Raw genomic sequence first — 26314 nt, forward strand, 5'->3', positions numbered from 1 at the left:
AAAAAAGTAAAATTCAAGGGGAAAAAGAACGATGGGCCTAAAGAGAAAACATCAACAACCAATTGCGAATTCAATACTTTTCCAAACACTCATGGCTTATGCGGTGAAAGGATCTTTCAAAACATACTGTAAAATTCTAAATCATTAAAATCTAAGAGTGTGTTTGGATGGAGGAATTTTTTGAGATAAAGTAATGTTTTGAGAGAATTCAAATGATTTGAGGTGAATTCCATTGTTTGGATGAAAATTTGAAGAATTTTTAAAATGATGGAAATTTATGAATTATTTTGTTCAAGTTAAATTTAGAGAATTTCAAAATGACACTTAAAACCAAAGAATTTGAAATTTCTTCTTCTCCATAAACTTTTAAAAATTACTAATTGATCGTAAAACCTAAAATTAGTCGAAAAACCTAAAATCGATGATAAACCTAAATTTTATTTTTACTCGGGAAAAATTTCGGAATGTGTTTTTCGAAGTTTTCTTATTTCAAATATTATTTTAAACAGAAAAAAAATTCGAAAAAACCTTCCAAAGTTTTTTATGTAAGGGCAAAACTGGAAGTTCAGAGGAGAAAATAGTTTTTTTTTTTTTGGGGGGGGGGGGGGGGGAAGATGTACAACAAAGTATTACACAGCCCAAAATGTGACACACGTGTGTATAGGCATTGATGTTTTCTCTTCGGGCCCTCGATGTATCTTTTATATCCCCAAATATTCCAATTTTTCCCTTGATAAAAACTTCGGTTCGCAGAAACCGAAGTTTTTTCTAGTTCAAATTCAGGAAAATTTCGGTTAACAGAAACCGATTTTTTTTACAAGGCAAAAAAAATTTGGTTCGTTGAAACCGAAGTTTTTTTTGAAGGGCAAAAAAATAAAATCCAGAGGGTGAAAAAGAACCATGGGGGCCTAAAGAGAAAACTTCATAGGCATTAGGCAAAGAGGAAGAGAGAAAACGGTGGGAACACTAAGACGGTCTCTCATTACAACGACGCCTCTAAAGCAACAACCAAGATGTTTTCTCTCTAGGCCTCCCATGTATCTTTTATACCCCAAATATTTTAATTTTGCCCTTGATAAAAACTTCAGCTCGCAGAAACCGAAGTTTTTTCTAGTGAAAATTTGGTTAACAGAAACCGATTTTTTTTTTCAAGGCAAAAAACATTCGGTTCGTAGCAACCGAAGTTTTTATTGAAAGACAAAAAAGTAAAATTCAAGGGGGAAAAAGAACCATGGGCCTAAAGAGAAAACATCAACAACCAATTGCGAATTCAATACCTTTCCAAACACTCATGGCTTATGCGGTGAAAGGATCTTTCAAACACATACTGTAAAATTCTAAATCATTAAAATCTAAAGGTTATCCTAACTAGTATTCTTGAAGCACTAGTTAAAAAATAAAAAAATAACATTTGTATTAAAAACAATACATTTTATACTTTTAAGAATTTGACTACACAAATTTTAAGATAACAAAAAAGTTTTGAGAATTATACATGAAGAACATAAATAATTTGGAGCTCGAAGCTGTTTCCGATGATGAAAAATGAGTTCCCGTGACCATGCATAAGTGATTTACCGGTTTACCTCAAAATCATGCTTCTTTTGCTTTCAAATTCTTATAGGCAAAAATATGCTTCAGATTCGCGCTGCGTCGTGGCATAATAGTACTTTTTCATGCATAGTGGCACAATTCCTTGCATCTTGGCACAATTGTGCCTGAGATTTGCTTCATTTTTACGCTTTCATATTGTGGCACAATGCATAAGATAAATTTTTTCGTATTTTCTCCTCAAATTGTGCTTTATTTTCAAATTCTTTATTTATCTTCAATTGAACCTCATTCTTCAGGCTTTTTACTATATAATTAATAATTCTACTTAAATGCAACTAAACTATTACAATTTAACTACTATAACTATTATATGAAGGAATGTCGTTAGTGATAATAATAACATACATATATTTTGTACATTATATGAATGAAACAAAAATGATGATGGTGATGATAAAAGCCCATATAACCCAAGTGATAGGAAAGCCCGTATAGATAGCAAAACCTGCTTGATAAACAAACGAATTTTACTTTTGGCGCCCCCAACATATATGGTCATCCCCTGAAAACCCCATTTTATCCCCTCGCTACTTAGAAAGCGAGTGTGTAAATAGCAAAAATTGTGGGGAAGTAATTCGCTTTCTAGATAGCAAACTGCAGCTGAGTTCGTTTTCTAGAATGCGAACTACAACTGAGTTCACTTTCTAGAATGCGAACTCATTTTTCATGATTTTTTTCATTCTACAGGGTGGATTTGAGCTAAAAATATTGACACTCGTTACTTAGAGTGCGAAAAAGTGTTCGCATCCTAGAAAGCAAGAGAGTTAGTTTGATAATTTCAGGGGGTGACCGAATATATTCAGGGGCGCAGAAAGTACAATTCTAAACAAACAAGTTAAGTAGTAATAGGAAAACCCATAGACAACAAACATTGTTGATAAACAGACAAATACAGTAATTATTAGTAAGGGTTAAATATGTTTTTGATCCCTATAGTTTATCAAAATTTTCGTTTTAGTCCCTTATGTTTGTTTTCACACTTTTTAGTCCCTGAAGTTTCATCAGTCAATGTTTTTAGTCCCTACTTTTCACTCAACTCATGCGTACCATTTGAAATTTTAACTTTTTTCTGCGGTCATTAGTACATTATATGAATATTTGTTACAAATGTTTAAATTTTTTTAACAAAAGATGAATTAAATATGAATTTTTTAGTTTTTTGACATAAAAATTCATCAATAATTCATCTTATGTTAAAAAATTCTAAATTTTATTAGAGATGTTCTTATAATATTATAAACATGAATACAAAAAATCATTCAAAAATGTGAAAGTATACATTAATTGAATGAAAAGTATGGATTAAAAACACTGATTGATGAAACTTCAGGGACTAAAAAATGTGAAAACAAATTTCAGGGACTAACATGAAAATTCTGAAAAATTACAGTCACAAAAAGATATTTAACCTGATTAGTAATTATTAGTGGAAAAAAGTTGAGAAATTAGTGAGAAGGTGCCGTGTGATTAGGCAAAGCACAATATAAATGTAAAATAATAAAAATGGAAGTAACTTAATGGAAGCAAAGGAAACGAATCAAACCTTCCCTATACCCCACGAGTCCACGATCATGTTGACCCAAAGCCATCAACTAGGAATCTTCCTGTCACCTACCAGTTACTCGCACGCTTTATTTTTAGAATTTAATTTATATACATCGTCGGTGTAAAGTTATTTTGCACATGCGTCCAATAATATTCCGACACATCATGTATGGTAATTAAAAACACATGATGTGTCACATTCATTAAATGATGTGGCAACGCATCATTAGATGTATGTGCAAAAAGTTTTTACACCGACGGTGCATAACAATTAAACTCTTATTTTTACGCATCCACTACTTAAATAATAGATGATATAAAATCAAAAATTTTGAGAAAAAATATTTGCCGCTACTTAAATAACGATCACTGTTTGAGTAACCAGTAGAGCACCAAAAATAAGTCCCCATTTTTGATTCCCAACCCAAGTACTCTCAACCCATATAGCACGCAAGAAAAAACATACATTGACTGACGTGTACTAACTGTACTATTCACCCGATTACCCGAACCGGAAGCTAAACTAAATCTATTGACTAACCAAGATAGCATACGACATCAATTGAAAAAGGGTAATTCAGTCAAAGCACACTATCTATCTTTCTCTTTCTCTCTCATCCAAGTAAATGATATCATATCATAGCCATAAAATCCGAAGACTCTTCTTCTTTCATTTCCACTATACTAATCTCTTTATCTTCTCAAACTCAACCAAACAAAACTTCCTCTGTCTCTTCGCCTAAACCCGTTTTATTACCATTTAATAACATGCTTTAACTCAGTCTCTTCTATGCTATCATCGATGAAATACAGTACAAACTTAATTACTGTAGCATAAATTAATTATTACATATTAATACTCATAATTTAGGTTCTGTACAGTTAGTAGTATTCGATTCGATCTGTGAAATTGAAGTTGTAAAATTAAGATCGGAGATCAGATTTGGATAGATCAGATATGGGCGGAGGTGGACCACCGACGATTAACACCAACGCGGAAGCGCAGTATACGACGGCGAAGACTTCGGTATGGTGGGATATAGAGAACTGTCATGTTCCAAAAGGTTGCGATCCACATGCTATTGCACAAAATATCAGTTCAGCTCTTGTTCGTATGAACTATTGTGGTCCCGTTTCCATCTCCGCCTATGGTGATACCACTCGTATTACCGCGTCTGTACAACACGCTCTTTCTAGCACCGGAATTTCGCTCAATCATGTTCCCGCCGGTAAAAACTAACTAACTTCGCTTTTCTTCATTTATATAATTATATATATATATATGCTCTTATTACTTTGTTTCTGTGATTGATCCGGTTTTTTTTTTTTGTTAAGAGTATTACACGCGATTTAATGTCAAACGCGTCAAATAAATTTAACTGTTATTGAATTAAAAGCTTAAATTCAGTTGTTATCAATTATGTGGATGCTGTGGCTATTGCGATTGTGGATGTGTATTGCGATCTTTGTGCGGGAATTTATTATTTATATTTTTTTGTTTTGTTTTCATCACCGCTATCCGGCCCACTGGACCGCCTAATCTGGTTCGGTGGTTCCAATCCCCTCCCAATCGTAGTCGCAGGGATCGAATTATTTCTCTTAGCATCAATTATTATCGTAATTAATTACTTATTTATATTTATGTGTGTTGTAGATTTTTATTTGGCATTAACAGTCTGATTTGTGGAATTACCTATAATTTGGATGATTTTTTGCTTCCTTTATGAGTCTTTGGGGAATTATCTATTATGAATTCACTGAGTTGCAGATGGCATAATATTTTGATACATTCGGGTTGTTTTGTGCTGAAGTTTTGTTTTGTTTTGTTTTGTTTTTGTTTTTGTGGTTGGTAAATAGGTTTGAAAGATGCAAGTGATAAGAAGATCCTTGTCGACATGCTGTTTTGGGCAGTGGACAACCCTGCGCCTGCTAATTATTTATTGATTTCGGGTGATCGAGATTTCTCTAATGCCCTCCATCAACTGCGAATGAGGAGGTATAATATTCTTCTTGCGCAACCTCAAAATGCATCTGTACCCCTAGTTGCAGCTGCTAAGAGTGTATGGCTTTGGACTATTCTCTTAGCTGGAGGAGCTCCATTAGAGTCACACCAACTGGGTAATACTAGCGTCTTACAATCTTCTGAAACTTTACAAATTCCTGTCTCAAATGCTGCTCAGACACAGCAACAGGGAGGTCCCTATTCCGATGTTCATGCAGGAAATTCAAAATTCCAAAATGGAGGAAGGGGATTTGATTCTAGATATCAGGGGCGACCAACTTGGAGAAACCCGAGTCAACAAAATGGACCGAAAGCCATGAATCCACCCCCAGTTGGACCTCAAGATAACCGTAATAACGTAAACAATTATCGACCTGCCAACTATAATCCAAATGTTCCTCCAAGCGGACCCGCCACAAATTTTGTCCGCCCCAATTCTGATCAGTTATGGAGCAATAATGGTAATCAACAAGGAAATCATCAAAATGGTAATCAACAGGGAAATCATCAAAATCCCTATTCCCAGCCATCAAGACCAAACGACTTTCCATTGCAACCTCCTTTTGCACCTAGTAATTCATATTCTCCAAATTCCCATGCTTTTGCAACTACACCGGTGCCACCTAGGACTAGTAGCCCCAATTTCAGTACAGGACCGCCTACAACTGTGCCAGATATTGGTAATCTGAACATTTCTAGTTATCCTAGTAATGTTCATAACCACCGTATTGTTCCGCAACGGAGTGGAGAGACGAAACCGAATCATAAGAGTAGTGCTCCACTTCCGGTAAGATCAACGAATGAACAAAATGGACATATGGTGCATAGCAGTAGCACACAAGGCTATCCACATGGTCCAGAATATCAACCTACACCACCGGCAGCAATGGGTAATAATAAGCCTCCTGCTAATGGTAAGTGGGGATCTTCAGGAATTCCTAAACCTTCTGAATACGTACAAGGTCTTATAGGGGTTGTTTTACTTGCCCTGAACTCATTAAAAAATGCAAAGATGGCGCCAACTGAGAAGAATATAACTGATAGCATCCGTTATGGAGATCCCAAGCATCGCAACACTGATGTTAAGAAGGCTCTGGAGAGTGCAATTGAGCAGCAGATGGTGGTGAAACAGACTTTAGGTTCTGTGACATTGTACATTGGTAAGAATGATAAACTTTGGAAGTGTGTAAATCCTATTAGTGGAAATCCTAAACAGTACCCAAATGAAATTTGGGACGAAATTCAAATTTTTTTAACAACCCCTGCTGGAAGATCTGCTATTATGGGTACACAGTGCAAGTAAGAATATTTAAATATAGAATATATTAATTGACAAAAACAATGGACTAAAACGTATCTCAGTGTTCTAATGAATCTATTTTATTTCTCTAGGTATGAAGCAGGTGTTGTGATAAAGAACATGTGCCTTAAAGATGTTGCTTTGGGCGAAGTCCTTCAGATATTGAACATGTTAATTCAACATAAAAAATGGATAGTTCATCAGCAGGCTGGCTGGCAACCACTCATCCTTACTCTTCCTGGGTCAAACTCCGATTCAGGGGACACCGCTAGCACATAGCAGCACCCTAAATTATGGTAATGGAAACTTGAAAGGCAGCCGGAGAAAAGTCATAAAAGTAGTCAAATACATCATGAGCCAGTTAAACCAGTAATTATCCGAATAATTCTCGTTTTTTCCGAATGAATCAAACCATAGTAATGTGGAAACTAGTATTCAAGTATCATAAGTATTTTTGGTTATTTCAAAGCCTTCAGTTCGTCTTGGGGGACAAATGAAAACAGAAAAATGAAAGCAGCATTTTGACGATACATGAAACATACCAGATATTACAGTTTGGTGTGGTTGCTGAGGTTTCTGCTATGTCTCGTTATACATCACAGATCTATCTTGGAATTAGTTTGCCTTCCTGCGTTTACGCTTCTGCTCAATTTCAGTGTCCCTACAAATTTAAATTTTGCTTGGAGATTTCCTTATTAGACTGAATTACTTGGATCCTTTTACTGATGAATTTGATACATGTCCGAGATATTGGCCAAATGTTTTTTTTTTTCTTTTCCCGAAGTTAAGATGGACCTTCAATTTAGCTTGGTAACCAACCTTGGTGCTGTCTGTTTATCATTTAAAAGTTATCTACCAAGTCAGATTCTCCCGGGTGGATTGTGAAACGGAAGCCCTGAATTTGTTCAATTGAGGCTATGTCTTCGAAGTTTCAAATTTTGCATGAAGGTTAATTACTGAAAAGAGAACACTTAAATTGCACAAAATAGGAACTTCATTCAAACTCAAGCATGAAGTCCTTGATTTGCTATCTGAACACAAATATGAGGTATGTTTATTATGATGGAATTTGATTATGAAAAAGTCACGTTAGAGTTTTCAATATGATTCAAAGTTGGTGAAATAGCGCACCCCATTGCATTTCTCGTTGCTGATGGTGCCCAGACTTATGACGTTGAATTATTTAACTGGAATTAGCTTTTGGATGTCTGGCTCAATATGCTGAATTTGGTGATTCAGTCGCGAAATGGTCTCTGGTCTTTCTGCTTTCCATTGCCTTTTAATGTTGTTAATTGCTTGTATAAACCGTATTTAAATTTGCTTTGGATTTAGACGAAAGTTGTTTAATGCTATTTATTTGCCATTTTTTTGTTGTACTCTTGGTTGGAACTAGAGAGTCGATCAATTCGTTTGATCTGATTCATTATCTAAACTTTGTTATTACCATTTTCGTTAATTGCAATCTAAATTTCTCAATGTATGAGTATGATGGTATTGCTAAGGCATAAACCAGCCGTCTGGAAAATAATAAGTAGTGGTTGGTTACCTGAAAATTTCCAGAGTCCTCACTTCTTCATCCCCTTACTTTACACAATTATTTGGTAGCTGCATTCTCCCTGTAAATGCAATTTGCAACACTCTTTCACTGTGCAAAACCAAATTTCACCTTTAGATTATAATAATGTTCCCTGCAATATTATCATGGTCTGCAGCTCTCTCTCTCTCTCTCTCACTCTCTCTCTCACATTCTTTTTCTCTTCTACTTTAGACATGGTGTGTGGCTGAATGGTGACAACTCTTTTCCCATTTTGTTTTGTAAAAATTTGAGTTAACAATCATTTTGGTTGTCCTTCGTAAAATGTTTGGCAAGGAACTACTCTTTCCCTTCACTCCGGGCTGGCAAGCTTATATTTCTCGATAGCTGCATGGTTTGTCCTTCGTAAAATGTTTCTAGAAGCTTCCCTCTTTCTTCAATTTGATTAATGATATAAAACTTTCACATTGTTGGGGTTTTTGTTTTATTTAGCCGAATGTAAATGTATGGATCAACTAGATTCATGATCAAGATCATATCAAGATCAAGATCGTGGATGAGTAAAGGAGGAGGAAGAAGAAAGAAAAAAAAAAGTGCGCGAAGGGTGTATCATATCATATTAATGTGTAGAATTTAAAGGTTAACATTTACTGGTGCAACAAACAGTTATGAATTGATTAAGAGTTTTATTTTTGTCATCCTACTCATTCTGCCGCATGCCCTACAAATTTATCAAAATACGTATGTCCGCTACTTAAGTAGCGGACACCCTCACAAATCCCCTACCTTTATAACATCCGCTACTTTAGAAATTTTTATTTTTATGATGTCCGCTACTTAAGTAGCTGAAGGGTAAAAAGGAAAAGGCGTAGGACGCGCGAGTAATCGGTAGGGCGGCAAAAATAATTTTCAATATGATTAACATAGCAACACATTACATTACAACACTTTCTATTTTTATTTTTTTTGGTACAAACACTTATTATAAAATAAAAAAAAATAAAAAAACATTACAACACATAAAGCTAGTTGGATATTTGTTAAAACAAATAATTTAGTAATTTGCAAATTACGCGCACAAAAATCGTTTTAAGCCGATGTAGAATTAAAAATTTCATACGTAGTGGTCAAACAGAAAAATTCCAGCTAAGATAACATTTGTCTATTCTCAACTTATATTTTCTAAAAATATATATAGTTGTTCTGTCAGTGTAGCTAACGAAGACCACCAAAACTCTGTATATGATATGGAAAACAAACCCATAATCATTTTCATTTTCATTTTCACCATTCTACAAATATTTGCAGGATTGATCATAATGATATCATTATAAAACAAGAGTTATACATTTGCATTATTATTACTATTAAGTGTACGTTGATTTTTAATTTTGAAAAAATCACGTACATTGATTTGATTCAATATGAAACAACAGAAATATGGTGATTTTGCAAATGTTCATAATCAAATGGACGATGATTCAAAAGAGGAAGAGGAATTAGTCTCAAACATAGTAATCATGGGTGTCTCCTTGTTGCTTCTTGGATTGATAACCATTGCTTTTGTTACCAACATAGGTGGCTCCAAAACCGCACCTGTTCTTAAGAACCTTGAATCTATCTGTTCAAAAACAGATGCACCAGATTCTTGTCTTCATGTCTTAAAACATGTAGGTGAAAGAGCCACGGTTTTGGATTATATAAAAGCTTCTCTTAATGCAACCCTTGAAGAATTTTTGGTTGTTAACATACCTAAACCTTTTGTTGAAAAAGTTCTAACACCTAAGCAAGCACAATCATATAGAGATTGTTTGGAATTGTTGAATATGGGAATAGATGAACTAAACTTTGTGTATATGATCGCGAATTCGTCTGTTGAAGAAGTAATGCGAGTAGACCCGAAAGATATTATGAATAGCTTAAGTGCTATCATTTCATATCAACAAACTTGTGCTAACGAATTGGTGAGAACAGATACTTATGAGATTTTCGGGTATTCTTTGAGCATACCAACTCTTTTGACAAAGATGACATTAGCCATTGTTGAGAATTTCGTCAAGATTCCAGAATTCGACGATAAAGACCTTGATGGGTATAAAAAATTGCAATCAAAAGACTATGAACACACATTTAAGGGAGTTGAGAAGACAATAAAAATTGTGGCTAAAGATGGAAGTGGGAATTTTACAAGTATAAATGAGTCAATCCATGAATGTATAATGAATATAGAGGAGTCATGTGTTATTTATGTGAAGAAAGGTAAATATGAGGAGAGAGTGGTGATACCTAATAATTTAGGCCAAGTGATCATGTATGGTGATGGCCCTATGGATACCATTGTTACTGGAATCACCATAGGAGACCCCATGCTTACAACTCCCTTTCAGTCAGCTACTTTTGGTAATTTCCTTAACCTCCTTACACCAAATAATATGTCTTCAATTACTGTCACATTTTTTAGAAAAACCTCTATATTTCCTATTACGAAAAACATATTTAAGATTCCCCTAGGACGAATTGTCCGGGAGAACCCGAGTTCGATTCCTGACGGGAACAATTTTTTATCAAACTTTACTTACCTCGCGACGGAACTCTGAATTACTGGGGGGCCTTCCCCTGAAAAACCAAAGGGTTAATACAAAAAAGAAACATATTTAAGATATTTTTTATTATTATACCAAAAATCAAGTGATCACATTGTAACATTTTATTTTGATTTTGACTCATGTGAAATGCAGTGGTAAAGGGGAAAGGATTTATCTGCAAAAATATGGGATTCATTGCTCCAGCTAATATAACAGGAGCACCAGCACTCCTTGTACTTTCTGATCGGGCAGTATTCTTCAACTGCAAAATTGATGGCGAAGAAGGAAGTTTATACGCAGTTGCGCAACGCCAATTCTATAGAGACTGCGAGATTCGCGGTAGTGTAGACATCATCAAAGGAGATTCAGCAGCCTTAATTCAAAACTCAATAATCACTGTGAAGCATCGAAATTCAACTAACTTAGCTTTAAGAAAAAATGTGGTGAGTGCTCAAACAAGATTAGACAATTATGAAAGAACTGGTCTTGTGATTCAAAACTGCACCGTTGTAGCAGAACAAGGTCATGATAGTCTTGTTCGTTCGACGTGTTTAGGAACTCCGCGTAATGAATATTCAAGAACAATCATAATGGAATCGTTTCTCGGTGATGTTATACGTCCAAAAGGTTGGTGTAAATGGAGTGACAATTATGGAATTGATACAGCAACATTTAGAGAGTATAATAACAGAGGACCTGGTGCAGGAACTAATAAGAGGGTGCATTGGGAAAGTTATAGAACAATTTCTGAGAATCAGAGACTTGATATGAAATTTTTTACTGCTGGTGAGTTTATTCAAGCAGATCAATGGTTGATACATACAGGCATTCCATATGAATCTGGATTTCTCTTTCATACATAGACCAATGTTAATTTGGACAATTTATTAGTACTATTTTATTTAATTGGACTTGTAGCTAGGATTATAGAATCTTCATTTTGGTTGTCTGTAATATATCTGTAAACTGATAGGAGACATTAAATTGAATGCTTCAAATTAAACTTAGATTCAAATTTATTAAAATGTTCCAACGGAGTATATCAAGATAATGAGCTTCAGAATTTCCGACACATACATCGAACACGAGAGATACACAAATACCGATAATGTAAAAAACATGACACTGATCATTTTTATATTTTGAAAACTTGGTATCCGGCCCTAGGACCGACTAATCCAAGGGGACCAATCTCACCGCCCACTTGTGGGGACGCCATTTAAAGTCAGAGTTTTTTTTTTTTGCTCTGTATGGACTTAGCCCACCGAAATTGGATGACACTGATCATTATATATTTATTTATGCATTATAATTAAATAAAAAATGAAAATTATTTATAAAAAAATGTAAATTATGAATCCAATAATTGTGAATATTATTTAAAATATATGTCCAAATGAATATTATTTTTTTTAAAAAATTAAATATGAATATTATTATAATTTTAGTGCAGATTTTAATTTTTTAAAAATAGAAAATACCGAACTCTAAATCTGAATCATTTAATCTCGCCCTAACGACCACAATGAGCGAACTGCAGTCAATCTTGTTCCAACTCAAATTGGTCTTACTTTAAAACATTGTAGAGTCTAGGGATGGCAACGGGCGCACATGGGTGCGGGTTTGACATTTACCAAACCCACACCCGAAATCATCACCCAAACCCAAACTCAAACCCAAAGGTTGTTCGAGTGGCAAAACAACACTCACGCCCACACCCATTGGGTTCAGGTTTTTTCCACCCAAACCCGCATCACATTTGAAAATAATTTGCAAATTTAAGAAATTAAATTTCAACATAGACTTTGAATTAAATTACAACTAAAATTAAGGTCTTCTAAAAAAATTCAAACATAGACTTTCAAGAAATTAAATTACAACTAAAATTAAAGTCTTCCAAGGAAATTGAGGGAGACTATGGGGGTAATTAGGTAATTATAAAATATTTCGGGTGGGTGTATGAGTTTCGGGTGTGGGTTTACTGATACCAAACCCACACCCATATTATCGGGTGTCACCCGAACCCAAACCAAAACTCAGTCAAATCGAATTTCGCCCGTTGACTTGGGTTCGGGTGGGTTTCACGAGTTTGAGTTTTTTTGTCATCCCTAGAGTCTCTCTATTTCTCATTACGAGCTATTCTTACCTAGGCACAAGCCTAAATTAATTTTTCTTAGGCACACATAAGTTAAAAAAATTAAAAGATAAAAGAATGGATTAATATAAGATGATGTGACTAATTTATTTATCTTTAAATTTTTTTCAATGATGTGTGTGGGCCTAAATAAAATTGATTTGGGGTTGTGCCAAGTTAACATTTCTCATTACTCAATATCCAAACTTTATTGTAAGATTTATGACGAAACAAATTAACTATGTCACTCATAATCTTGCAAAGGCGTCATAGTTTGGTGTTAGTCCTTATATTTTTTATTCTATTACACGACCATGCAAAAAAATACATATTTTGAGTATTATCTTGACACTTTTTGTAATTAACAAAACTCTTTTTATAGCTTGTTTAAGAAATCATAGATAAAAAATGTATCGCGAAAATTATGTATTTACTCTTTATAAATTAAAAAATTGTCATTTCCAACTCTTATTTTTTTTTAAAAATTGCTGGTGCAATGGATTCTTAAAATAAAAATCTGACATGCTTCTCCATTCCCACCTCTAGATCTTGCACTCCTTTAAATGCGATACCATTCTATTTATAGTAAACAACTAACAGAAATAGTTAAGTGGCTCTTTGGCTATGTTAGGACTTAAGGAATCTAAATCAAGTTGTGTCATTGAAATTAGATCCACCTGTGAATTCCACCAAATACTTTATTTAAGAGGGTGTATTGAATTGAGATTTCAAAGGATTTTAAAAGACTTTTTTGTGGAAAAAGAATCTTGTGATATTCAATCAAGACTTTTATAAAATATAAACAAATCTTGTGGTATTCAATTAAGACAATTAAGATTTTTTTTTCAGGGCAACGAAATCAGTGGGTATTCAATTGAGATTTCTTATGACTTTTAAAATGTCTCTAGGTATTCAAAAGTCTACCGATTTTGATGGATTTTTTTGTGAAATGGATTTTGAGAGACTTTTTTGTTGAGAATATAAATACTTTTGTCATCCAACAATCCCACTCAAACCCTCAAGACTTTTCTTTTCTTCCATAGACTTTTTTCTGCAGGCAAAATTGGAGTTCACCTTCTTTCTTTTACAACCTCCTATATATACTTTTCAATCATCTTGTTGAATGACTATTATATATCACTCCAGTTTAAAATCGTTCATCGTATACATCCATACGCAAGAATAAACAACCAAACTATATGGTTCATTTCAATCTATGCCTGTGGAAAATTTCTGTAACATAATTTGAAACTTTTTGCAACCAAAAGAATAAACGATTCTTAAGATAATTTGATACAAATTTCTCATAAAAAAGAAGTACAACCCCCTTAGTGCCTAAACATCAACTTTAAGAGATTCCGTGAGTAAAACTAACAGATTTCAATTGCAAAAAATTATTTGCACCGATCCTAATTTTGTATTGAGAGATAAGTTCTACTTTCCCTCTATGTTTTCTCTTCTTCATTCAATAGAAATAAATGTGTGGATTCAGCATTCGTGAAGCTAACATAGTGTGCAAATATGTTAGCGAATTTAGGTTGCGATATTGGTTCCCCCGGACCATTTGCTTAATGTGCCCAAAATCCTTAGCAATTTTCTACTCTTCACATCAATTCCAGACCAAATAATTTAAAAAATAAAATAAAATTAAACAAATAGAAATGCCAAACTTCAAATATACGGTAGAATTAGATATAAACCTGAAGAAGCAGCTGGCAACTTGGCATAATGACTGAAAATCATTATACCGTGAGAGAAACACAGTTATATTTACAATGATACATCTATAGATCTCAATATTCAAGTTACTCAACTCCAAGGGAATTCTACTCAGCAAAGCTATAATATGAGCAATTGCTGTAGTTTACCTGCAAAACATGCAGTCCATGGTACCGAAACCATTGCAACTAGCACAGCTTGCAAGCAAGCAAGCAATCACAACCATTGCTTTTATTCATCAGAAAGACGATACAGACACTTCGCAACTGCAAATAAACAGATCATTGCTATAATAAGAGTGAAAACAAATATAACACAACTAAAATAATAAAAACAAACTAATCAAGCCAAAATTGACTACATGGATTCTTAACAATTTCAGAAGTATTTGCTGCCTCTATATTAAAATGATGTATGAAAGTTTCAAGTAATGCTGAGTTGGTGCCCAAAACCAACTTTTTTTGCTCTTTACCATGGTTAGAAGTATGAAAACAGAGTATCTACTTTCAATGATCGTTTTGGTTATGAAGGAAATAAAATAGTTTGCTGTGTTTGAATCATACTTGTTTCTCAGACAAGTATTTTACACAAGTATTGATTTCAACAGACATGCATAGAACAGAACAATAAGTTATCTGTTTCCAAAGAAAACGGGAAAACGGCGCTAAGTGATCATCAGGTAAGGGAACAACAAAACTACATGATCAAAAGTTCGTGAAAAACAACATCATAATCAAAATTCAACTCAACAACGCTAAGGGAATGTAACTAATATCACTTATAAAATTCAAAATTGAATCATTTTATATACCTGACAAGTATTTTACATGTGTATTGGTTTCAAGAAACATGCAAAGAACAACAATAAGTTATCAGATTGCAAGGAAAATGACGCAAGTGATAGACAGCCAGGACCAGGAGAACGACAACACGACACGATCACGGACCCGTGAATCACGAGTTCACAACAAACATCAAAATGAAAATCAACAACACTAAAGGACTGTAATTAATAAAACTTATAAAATTCAAATTTGAATCATTTAATATTCCTGACAAGTATTTTACACATGTATTGGTTTTCAACAGGCATGCATAGAACAGAACAATAAGTTATCAGTTTGCGAAGAAAACAGCGCTATGTGATCACCAGCTAAGACAACAACAAAAACTACATGATCAAAAGTTGATGACAAACATCATAATAAAAATTCAACAACACTAAAGGAATGTAACTAATGTTGCTTATAAAATTTAAAATCGAATAATGTTATATTCCGGACAAGTATTTTACAAAAGTATTGGTTTCAACAGACACGCACAGAATAAAACAATACGTTATCAGGTTGTAAAGAAAACGGCGTTACATGATCACAAGCCGGGAGAACAACAAAACGACATGACCATGGGTTCACGACAAACATCATAATCAAAGTTCAACAGCACTAAAGGAATGTAATTAATACAGCTTATAAAGTTTAAATTTGAATCATTTAATATTCCTGACACTTATTTTACACACGTATTGGTTTCAACAAACATGCAAAGCACAACATTAAGTTATCAGTTTGCAAGGAAAATGACACAAAGTGATACACCAACCAGGAGAACGACAAACAACATGATCGCGGACCCGTGAATCACGAGTTCACGACAAACAACATGATCACGGATCCGTGAATCACGAGTTCACAACAAACATCATAATGAAAATCAACCACACTGAAAGACTGTAATTAATACAAGTTATACAATTAAAATTTGAAACATTTAATATTACTGACAAGTATTTTACACAAGTATTGGTTTCAATAGACATGCAAAGAACAGAATAAGAAGTTATCAGTTTGCAAAGAAAAAGACGCCGAGTGATCACCAGCCAAGAGAACAACTAAACGACATGATCAGAGCAGTAAATGACAATCGTCCTAATAAAAAATAAACAATACTAAAGGAATATAATTAATACAACTTATAAAATTTGATTTTGAATCATTTAATAAATACTCCACTGTTAAGTATTATACACGTGTATTGGTTTCAACGGACATGCATAGAACTACAATAAGTTATCAGTTTGCAAAGAAAAACGGCGCTAAGTGATCACCAGCCAGGAGAACAACAAAACGACATGATCACAGGTTCACGACAAACATCATAATCAAAACTCAACAACACTAAAGGAATATAATTAAAACAACTTATAAGATTCTAATCGTTTAAAGACTTAATAAATTTCACCAACCTATATCCTTATAAACTGCAAAAGTATAGTAAAAACTTATCCATTTATTTTGATAAATGGAGATGATCTTTATTTCAATAACCAACCTAACCGTTGTCATTTATTAATACAACAAAATAAACTTCCTATCATCAAGCAGTTATTACAAAATTGATGTATTGTCAAAAGGGAATATGCGCAAACCTCTTCAACCGGAAAGAAGTGTACAAGCAAACCCATTATCCACAAGTTGGTTAACAGCATCCCTAAACTTGTAATAATCCTCAACTTTATTGTAAACCTGATGAGAAATCCGAGCATACCCCGTTACAGGATCAACTTCTCCATCTCTAGGTGGTCTATAGTATATAGGAACTTCAACTCCAAAAACATCCCTCAAATGTGCCCTCAACTTGAGTGCATCAGCATCGCTACGAATCCCCAAACAAGTAGGCAAACCAACCATAACCATACTAGCACACATATGTGCAGGACTCCCAAGATGAGTTCCCCAAGCCTTAACCAACATATCTCCCATCTCAACAACAACTTCATGATTTCTCTTCTTAATCCCTTCAATACCACCTTCAAACCTATTCACAAACTCCAAAGCATTTGGAACCACCAATTGAGCACTATAATCCCTTGTCCCAATCCAAGCACTTTCCACAGCCAATCCATTTCCATACTCATGAGACACCACAGGATGATGCAAATCACTACCACCACTTTTAGGGTTCTTCTTAGTATACAAAAACGCAATCGAAGGTGGACAAAAAAACCACTTATGCAAATTACTAGTATAATAATCAGCACCAATCTCTTGCATATCAACATCAACACATCCAATCGAATGAGCAGCATCAACAAAAACCTGTTCAACACCTTCATCTCTACAAATTCGAATCAATTCCTTAACAGGAATAACAACACAAGGCATAGAAGTAACATGATCAATCACAGCTAACCTAATTTTTTTTCCATCGATTTTTCCTTTCTCCAAAGCTTTTCTAAATTCAGTAACAATCTCATCATTAGAATTCACCGGAAAAGGAAGAGGAACTTCAATTACTTTTCCACCAGCACGAGTAACATAAGCTTCCATAGATTTCTTAACAGCACCATAAGCATAATGAAGCATAACAACTACATCACCTTTATTGAATTTACCTTCACGAAAACACCAAGCGGTATGTTGAAGAACGATAGCAGCAGCGGTGGTTGCGTTATCGACGATTGAAATTTCGTCGAGGTTTTGAGCGTTGACTAAATCTTTGATAATTGAGCGAGAATTGTTGATAGCTGGTTTGAGATAGTTGAAGTAGAAGTGATCTGGTTGACGGAGATATTTGAGTTGCCATTGTTGTTGAGCGGAGATGATGGAGGATGGACAGGAGCCGAAGCTGCCGTTGTTGATGCGAGCGATGGTGGTGTCGTGGTGGGAGAATTCAGATTCAATTTCGGAAACGGTTATGAAAGATGAAGAAGAAGAAGAAGAGAGTTTGGGTTTTTTGGGGATTGGATGTGAGCCGTTGATGTCTGTGATTGAACGGTGGTGATTGGTGTTGTTGGAAGCCATTGAATTAATTAACGGTGGTGATTATTGAGAATTTTTTGTTGTTGAGAAATGGAAGGAAGAAAAGAACATAAAGAAAGAAAGAAAGAGAAGAGAAGAGATCTGAAAGTTGATAATGAGGAAGTGAGTGAGTGAGTGAGTGGAATTGAAAAGGCTACAGTTAGGTTAGGGGAAATGAGGACAAGTGGGTGGGATAAGCACGTAATCACTAAACTACAAAACTCACTCACCTCCAATCCCGTTAAATTCAATAGTTCCCAAAAATTCATATTATTTTTCTGGGTTCAATACTAAAATCACAACAAGTTGTTGTATTATTGTATTATACTATGTCGAAAAATATATGTAAATTTTTTATCAAGTTGCCTATGAAGTACGGACGTAGACACGACACAGACACTGACAAGTCGACACTGATAAAAATTTGGAAAAGTGACATAATTTAGTATAATTATAAGTGTCGTCCGACACGGACACGCCTAATTTGAGGAGTGTCGGTGCTTCCTAGCAAGTTGCTATTATACTTTTCTATATTTAAAAAAGTCTTATCTTTTGGGGATTAATTAAATAAATTTGGTGGGCTAAGGCCCGATGTATGTGTGACTGCTTTCAGATGGTGGCTTAATAGGACATGATTCCGTAACAAACTGCAATTTGACAAGAAAGTCTATGCAACATTCTCTCATTTATAGGTATGACAAAATTTGACCTCGTACTCTTGGGCCAGCTACTAACTAGACCAGTTGTTATTACTACTGCTACTAGTATTAGAGTAGTAGTATACTATCATCCATATCAGAGCAGTATCACTCTTATGCATTAATTCCTTGAACAGTTATATTAAAATCTATTAATAGGGGGAGTCACAGAAAAACAAGATTCCAGTCTGGCCAATTTCTCATAGAAGCTTCCTAGTTAGAAGATTATTCTTCAAGTACTGAATGAGGTAATAGGTTTGAAACTTGCATCCAACTTCCAAGAACAAGTTTCAGTCCTGGAAGACCGAGTTATATGCTTTTATAATGTGGAAAATCGATGTTCAAAATTTAGTTAAGAGAGATACTTATATTTAGTGTCTCATCCGTTTCAAGTAGAATTACTAAGTGAAATATAAAAAATGAAGGAGAAAGCCAGATGATGTTGTTTCGGTTGATAAGAAGTTGACTTATATCTAATATTTGATGTAAGCTTCAAGACCGGTGTGAGAAGTTCATCGGTAGGTAATTTATGAAATTAAATTTCCCACTTTTACAACTGGTTACTGTAACATATTTGGTCAGTTTGATTTAAATTGATCGTTGAAATCGCTTTGACAAATTAATTGTTAGTTCCACGTGTAAATCTACTTATGTGGTTTGTTCTAATTGGTTGTTGGACAAATACTCCCAAATTATCAAGAGGTAGAGTATGAGTCACCTTTCAATTTCAAATATTTTGCTATCATAACCTATAATCTATGTACAATAGATTTCACGCTCTCTCGTCCCCATAGGAGCATAGCTCAAATTGTAATGGATATTGCATTTTATATGCATGGATGCAGTTTGAATCCATAATCTTCCACTTATTTACCTCAAGATGTGAATTTTTAACTATTAGACTACTTAACAAAAAAAAATTCATTCTCTCTATCCTTATCTTTCAAATACAGATTCACTACATCTAGTGTAGGCATGGCAATAAAACTCATACCCGCGGGTACCCACCCAAACCATATCCGCTTTGACGGGGAATACTCGAGTTGACTGGGTTTGGGTTTGGGTTTGGGTTTGGGTTTTCCCCGATTTCAAAAGATGGGTTTGGGGCGGGTAATGGGTACATTGATACCCACCCTGAACCCGTCCCCGAACCCGCCCCGCTTATACTAAAAATTAGATTTCACATCTTTTAAATTAGAAACGCTTAAACAATCTCTTAAATTATGTTTATATATTTATTTTTTATTTTAATTTGAGTATTAAACAAATCATTTTCTCTATTTTTTTCTTTATTTAAAAAAATATTGTTGAAAGAAAATAATTTTGGACATTTAACTTTTTTTTAATAAAAAAATACTAAAATATAATCTAAATTCATGTGAAAAGAGACGTAATTGGGATACCCGAAACCCGATGGGATACCCGATCCCCGTTGGGTATGGGTTTGGGGTTATCATTTTTATCCCCGCTCGAATTTGGGATGGGTTTGGGGAAACCCGAACTTTATGGGTTTGGGGAGGGCAAAACTCGTCCCCGCTCCGCCCCGCCCCATTGCCATGCCTAATCTAGTGCTTCTCAGGCTGCAATTTGGTTGGTTGTGTATGTTCTCAGGTATATTATTTAATGTGACACAATTTGAGGTGAGAGTATTTGAGAATAAGGAAAGAGAAATGAAAAAAGATTTGGTGTGAAGAGGAACAGACAAAAGCATAATGAAATGTATCTCACTATATTTAATATTCTTCATCTACTATTGTGAGAAGAAATAGTTAAAAGATTTTTATTTTAACATTTCACTTTAGTAATGCCTACACGTGTTGGTAAGATTGTCAAACTCGAGAGTCTACATGACCTCGTGGAGCTTATACGCCTACTCGACTTGTAAACTTGTAAGCATTTATATTTCCTTTTTTTTAACTGAATATGTTTTACTTGTAATCGTGGAGTTAAGATTAATCTTTTGAGTCTTGTCGGATTCAAATGAGCAGCAATTTCTGCTTCAGAGTTTTAACGCTACTGCATATCAAGCTTAAGATCAAACCCATAATTTTGTTATTGAAGAACCATTCTACTTTACTCATTCCAATGATATTGTATAACGTTTGTATAAGTTTTGAAAAACTCTTTAGAGGGGCCGCAACTAAGTTGTTGAGTTTGAGTGGTTAATGAATCCTTATAAATCGTTTAAAAAAATAAGTTAAACTTCTCAAATAAATAAATTAAGTCCGACTTAATTTATTTCCCTCCAACTAAACTCTAGATTATCAAATTTTCTTTCCTAAAAATGGTTAACACACATGGAATAAGACATTAATTATACATGATATTGACATTATTAAACGAGAATCAAAGATTCGTCGTGCTCTTGCAATGAAGAAAATAGTATTTTACCATCCGTGCAAAGTATTTACCGATAACGGACAATACATGATGACAATAAATTTAATTGAATTGTGTAACTCAAAATCATTTAAATGAGATGGTACGAGTTTCCAACCACTTAACCAAAATTTTGAATTAATTCCTAATTTAAATATGCATTAAAACTTTTTAAAAAAATTTACAATCCATTTAAATCCACGGTTGAGTGGCGTATCCTCACATTTGTTTGCGAAGCAGATATTTTTAATTTGGTAGCTGCAGACAAAAAAAGAGAGTTAATCATGCCTTGTGATAGACACCATCGATTATTATCTTATTATTAAATTTTATTTTATTCCTTTTGCAAAGCATCATCCCATTATTTTAAAAAACAAATCCACTGCAGTCACCAAATTGCCGATTCACGTATCCATCACATTCTTGATCATTGAATTAAAATCAAACAGTCTTAACTTTAATATAATTTTTCATTTGTTTTTAAATAAAAATACAAACCTAAAATATAAACCATCAGATCTTAATTCAACGATAAAAAATATGCCGAATCCGTGAATCCGGCATATTTTTAACTGCAGGCAACCCCAGTGCTTGTTTTTAGTAGTTGCAGTAGATGAGATGACTTTATAACCTCTGTTCTGTCTATATTTATAGCAACTTCTAACTCACTTTACTTCATCCATCTTTGGGGCCTCTGTAGCAGAAGCTTAATACCACTTTCTCAAAGCTATTAAGGTTTGATTTCAAACAATAATACTTAATCATTTCAACATAATTTTCATTATCTTTGACCTGCTATGTATTTTCTGCTTGTTTGTTTTTGTTTTGATTTTCAATTTTTGATCGGTTAAAGAAAAAACATGACCCAGTTGACTTGTTTCTTTCAGATTTTCATTGGATTTGAAAAAGACTTGATTTTTAAGGTTTTCTGTGATTTTGATTAATCTGTTCCTGTGATTCACATATGGGTATTAGGGATCTATATGAAATTGTAATATTAGCAGAGTGAACTCATCCACTGTTTGAAATTTTGTGTTTTGATCAAAATTTCTTGTTAGAAGATAATACTCTAGCTTATATAATGGTTGGTGGAAAATAGACTTCAAGCAATTAGGTTTTGTTTGGTTAAAGAACTTAATTAACTGCTTAAAATAAGTGCTTATGTATAAGCTAATTTCCTAATCTTATAACAAAAGATAAAATAAAGTCAAATTGTTTTCATAAAAGTCATAGCTTGTTTTCTTAAGCTAATCTGGAGAGCTTATGGAAATAAGCTGAAAGCATCTTATGGGCATGTTATAAGCTATTTTCATAAACTCTTCCAAACACTCTTGCAAGTGCTAATGCCAGTAGATAGGGTCAAATAAGTCAATCTAAACAACTTAGGGCCCGTTTGGATTGGCTTATTTATGAGCTTATGCAAAATAGCTTATGCAAATAAATAAACTTTTATGCATTATTATAAATTTTTTGAGGTAGTTTATGAGAAAATAGCTTATAAAACTATGTTACATATATTAGAGTATCATTCCTATTGACTTTATTTTATTTGCATAAGCTATTTTCATAAGCTCAAAAATAAGCCGAATCCAAACAGGCCCTTAGTGTCTTAATTAACTTGTTATCTCCTTCTCTGCCCTACTGTTAGTTGCTTTATGTGTAAAATTAGGACTGTATCCAGCTGAACTTATTCTGGATTACTTTGACAGACAAATTTTCCGTCAACATGGGGCAAAAGCATTTTGCTGCGGTTTTCTGTTTGTGGGCTTTAACATGTTCCCTGCTTCCTTTGTTCTCCTTTGGAATGATGAGAGTTGGTTTGCAGAAGAGACCTCTAGATCTTCATAGTATTAATGCTTTTAAAAAGGCAAGAGAACAACATCTAAGATCAGGAAGACCAATGATGGGTGCACTGTCCAATGGTGAACCTATAGTACCTTTGAAGGATTATATGAACGCTCAATATTTTGGTGAGATTGGAATTGGCACGCCTCCACAAACCTTTACTGTCATATTCGATACCGGTAGTTCCAACCTTTGGGTTCCATCATCCAAATGTTACTTTTCTGTAAGTTTTCAACTTAATTTTTGTCTCTAAAACTATGTTACATATATTAGAGTATCATTCCTATTGATTTTTGTTCTTTTGCAGCTTGCCTGTTATACCCATAATTGGTACAAGGCAAAGAAATCCCATACGTATAACAAAAACGGTACTACTCATTTAGCACATGCTGCATATTTATATGCCATTTAATGTGAAATTAGTTACACACTTTTACTCATTGATCAGGAACGTCTTGTAAAATAAGCTATGGAACCGGATCAATATCTGGTTTCTTCAGTCAAGATAATGTTAAAGTTGGCAGTTCCATTGTCAAGAATCAGGTGAGTACTTTATTTATGAGCTTCCATTTCAACATAAATTAGACATGTTTATTACAGCCATACTTACAAGTTACAAATCACTACTATAAACTGTAGGATTTCATTGAGGCTACCCGAGAAGGAAGTCTTACTTTTCTTGTTGGAAAGTTTGATGGAATATTTGGACTTGGATTTCAAGAGATCTCAGTTGGAAGGGCTTTGCCAGTATGGTATGTTTCAAGTTTCAACCGGTCTTTTGTTTCATTTGTTTCTTATATCCATTTTAGATTGACAAGTTGTGAATAATTTCCCTGCCTTCAATTACTGGTCTATCATAAAATCACAGGTACAATATGGTGGAACAACATCTTGTCAGTGAGAAGGTCTTCTCCTTTTGGCTCAATGGGAATCCTAATGCGAAAAAGGGTGGTGAATTAGTTTTTGGTGGTGTTGACCCTAAGCATTTCAAAGGAAACCACACTTATGTTCCGGTTACTGAAAAAGGTTACTGGCAGGTTAGAAAACAAAAATTAATTTGATCAAGAGTTCCTATTAAATTATTTACTGGAACAAAATTTTACACGGAAGTTTTCCTTTTCAGATTGAAATGGGAGATTTTTTCATTGGAGGCTCGTCAACAGGTGAGACTTCATTGTTCTTCAAAATAACAAAGTAAACTTTTGAGGACTTACTAAGAAACAAGGGAGTGAGGGAGTGGTTGAAAGAAATTGGAATATGGAATAATGAGCAAATCTGTGCACTGTTTTTTAAAAACACGATTTCTTGAGAATGTGCATATTCACCTCTGTTTATTTGTTATATACACATCGATTCCAAAGTATATATGATTCTGAAATACATTGAATATTATTTATAGGTGTTTGTGAAGGTGGTTGTGCTGCTATTGTGGACTCGGGAACATCTTTGCTTGCTGGTCCAACTGTATGTTCTATATGTTTTATAACTTTTTGCTTGTAGACTTTCATTTATAATTTCTTATAACTGTTAATTAATTTCAGGCTGTTGTGACTGAAATCAACCATGCAATTGGAGCTGAAGGAGTTCTAAGTGTAGAATGTAAAGAAGTCGTTTCTCAATATGGAGAGTTGATATGGGATCTCCTAGTATCAGGGGTAAGCTTCCCTGCCTTTTCTTTACAAAGTTCTGTGTTGTACATGTTTTGCGGCTGTTTTGCAGCTGGTAATCTTTTTTTGTTTGCATTCTACTCTTTGGACTTAAATGAGTTTGATCTTGATCTACAGGTAAAACCTGGTGACGTATGTTCACAAGTTGGTTTATGCTCTATGCGCCGGGATCAATCTAAGAGGTCAGGATTCTTGCCCTACTGTCTGATTCTTTCAGATTATAGAAGTCTGAACGTCAACAACATTAAATTCAAGCATAAGCAAATAAGGAAAAGTAAAAAATTTCTTAAAAAATATTTCAAGGAACCTCCATTATACTTATCAATTATCATTACTACTTTACTACTTTATTACTTTATTCTTTATTTCAAGAGTTTAGGTCTTGACTTCACTTGCTTGCTACGCAATGATTCTGGCTTGAAACAGATTCATAAATTTATTCTAATTCTATTTCTGGCAGTGCTGTGATTGAGATGGTGACTGAAAAAGAACAGAGTGAGTTGTCAGCTAGAGATACTCCTTTGTGTTCTTCTTGCCAGATGCTTGTTCTTTGGGTTCAGAATCAACTAAAACAAAAGGCAAACAAGGAAAGAGTATTCGACTATGTGAATCAAGTAAGTCCTTTGATTTTATCATGTCCACAAGATCAAATTTTAGTTATATTTCAATTTGAATTGTGTAGACTAGACATGTAGTGAGTGTTTGTTTGTGTTAATCATTGGCAGCTGTGTGAGAGTATTCCAAGTCCATCCGGAGAATCAGTGGTAGGCTGTAACGATATTACTAAGTTGCCAAACATTTCATTCACTATCGGAGACAAACCCTTTGTCCTCACACCTGAACAGGTTCGGATTACCTACTAGCTACCTTTCCAATGAATATCTAGCGAGTTATTTTTTGTTTTGCTTCTTAAAATGCTATTTGTGTTTTTCAGTATATTCTAAGAACCGGAGAAGGCATTACAGAGGTCTGCCTTAGCGGGTTTATTGCTTTTGACATTCCTCCTCCAAAGGGTCCACTCTGGTATATTACTTCCCCAAAAAATTTATCAATGTGAAGTCATATTCGCTCTCATTTGAACGATAAAGAGCAACCATGAATAAAGAGAGTTTTTACTAATTACTTATGCTATCTGTCTGCAGGATTCTTGGTGATGTTTTCATGAGGGCATATCACACTGTTTTCGACTACGGAAACCTTCAAGTTGGTTTTGCTGAAGCTGCCTAGTTACCACTTGTGGATGAATATCTTTATGGAATATTTTCTTACTTTGGTTTCTGTATTGTAAATAAGCTGTTGTACTATGTAACTACTATACTCTAGCTCAGGTTCACTTCATGGATTAACATATGCATGTATTTTATCTATGCACGTATGATCGTACGTGAAAATATACACTTAAAAGTTTGTATGCTCTTACGTTAAGGACCATTTTCACTTTAAATAGAGTTCAGTCGACACTCGTATATATTGGTCCAATCATGTTAAAGGT

The 26314-nt window shown here is 34.2% G+C and overlaps 4 protein-coding genes across 4 annotated transcripts; 3 read left to right on the forward strand and 1 right to left on the reverse strand.

The window, feature by feature from the left end:
- The first annotated feature begins 3635 nt into the window (after positions 1-3635).
- On the forward strand, positions 3636-7937 carry LOC123891004. The gene is made up of 3 exons (XM_045940780.1): positions 3636-4388; positions 5017-6460; positions 6554-7937. Exons 1-3 carry the CDS (start codon positions 4118-4120, stop codon positions 6738-6740), a joined length of 1902 nt encoding a protein of 633 aa, XP_045796736.1. The 5' UTR covers positions 3636-4117; the 3' UTR covers positions 6741-7937.
- Positions 7938-9419: 1482 nt separating this feature from the next.
- LOC123889066 (pectinesterase-like) lies at positions 9420-11443 on the forward strand. Its single transcript, XM_045938245.1, has 2 exons — positions 9420-10395; positions 10734-11443. The coding sequence occupies exons 1-2, from the start codon at positions 9420-9422 to the stop codon at positions 11441-11443; spliced, it is 1686 nt and encodes a 561-aa protein (XP_045794201.1).
- A 2735-nt stretch (positions 11444-14178) lies between these two features.
- On the reverse strand, positions 14179-18549 carry LOC123891005 (probable L-cysteine desulfhydrase, chloroplastic). Its single transcript, XM_045940781.1, has 2 exons — positions 16862-18549; positions 14179-14699 (listed from the first exon to the last, which is right to left on the reverse strand). The coding sequence occupies exon 1, from the start codon at positions 18234-18236 to the stop codon at positions 16866-16868; it is 1371 nt and encodes a 456-aa protein (XP_045796737.1). The 5' UTR covers positions 18237-18549; the 3' UTR covers positions 14179-14699; positions 16862-16865.
- Positions 18550-21623: 3074 nt separating this feature from the next.
- Positions 21624-26288, forward strand: LOC123891007 (aspartic proteinase-like). Its single transcript, XM_045940782.1, has 14 exons — positions 21624-22045; positions 23020-23378; positions 23463-23523; positions 23604-23698; positions 23795-23907; positions 24024-24192; positions 24279-24318; positions 24555-24619; positions 24697-24810; positions 24940-25004; positions 25283-25436; positions 25548-25667; positions 25757-25845; positions 25965-26288. Exons 2-14 carry the CDS (start codon positions 23037-23039, stop codon positions 26047-26049), a joined length of 1512 nt encoding a protein of 503 aa, XP_045796738.1. The 5' UTR covers positions 21624-22045; positions 23020-23036; the 3' UTR covers positions 26050-26288.
- The last annotated feature ends 26 nt before the right edge of the window (positions 26289-26314 follow it).

Source organism: Trifolium pratense, linkage group LG6 (assembly GCF_020283565.1).
Source record: "Trifolium pratense cultivar HEN17-A07 linkage group LG6, ARS_RC_1.1, whole genome shotgun sequence".
Classification (NCBI taxonomy): domain Eukaryota; kingdom Viridiplantae; phylum Streptophyta; class Magnoliopsida; order Fabales; family Fabaceae; genus Trifolium; species Trifolium pratense.

Bases quoted from the DNA above. Each gene is read 5' to 3' on its own strand.
- LOC123891005 (XM_045940781.1), bottom strand. From the start codon at position 18,236: ATGGCTTCCAACAACACCAATCACCACCGTTCAATCACAGACATCAAC.
- LOC123891004 (XM_045940780.1), top strand. From the start codon at position 4,118: ATGGGCGGAGGTGGACCACCGACGATTAACACCAACGCGGAAGCGCAG. The intron at 4,389-5,016 runs GTAAAAACTAAC...GTTGGTAAATAG, and splicing joins GCTCAATCATGTTCCCGCCG to GTTTGAAAGATGCAAGTGAT. The intron at 6,461-6,553 runs GTAAGAATATTT...TTATTTCTCTAG, and splicing joins ATTATGGGTACACAGTGCAA to GTATGAAGCAGGTGTTGTGA.
- LOC123891007 (XM_045940782.1), top strand. From the start codon at position 23,037: ATGGGGCAAAAGCATTTTGCTGCGGTTTTCTGTTTGTGGGCTTTAACA. The intron at 23,379-23,462 runs GTAAGTTTTCAA...GTTCTTTTGCAG, and splicing joins CATCCAAATGTTACTTTTCT to CTTGCCTGTTATACCCATAA. The intron at 25,846-25,964 runs GTATATTACTTC...ATCTGTCTGCAG, and splicing joins CCTCCAAAGGGTCCACTCTG to GATTCTTGGTGATGTTTTCA.
- LOC123889066 (XM_045938245.1), top strand. From the start codon at position 9,420: ATGAAACAACAGAAATATGGTGATTTTGCAAATGTTCATAATCAAATG. The intron at 10,396-10,733 runs GTAATTTCCTTA...TGTGAAATGCAG, and splicing joins CTTTCAGTCAGCTACTTTTG to TGGTAAAGGGGAAAGGATTT.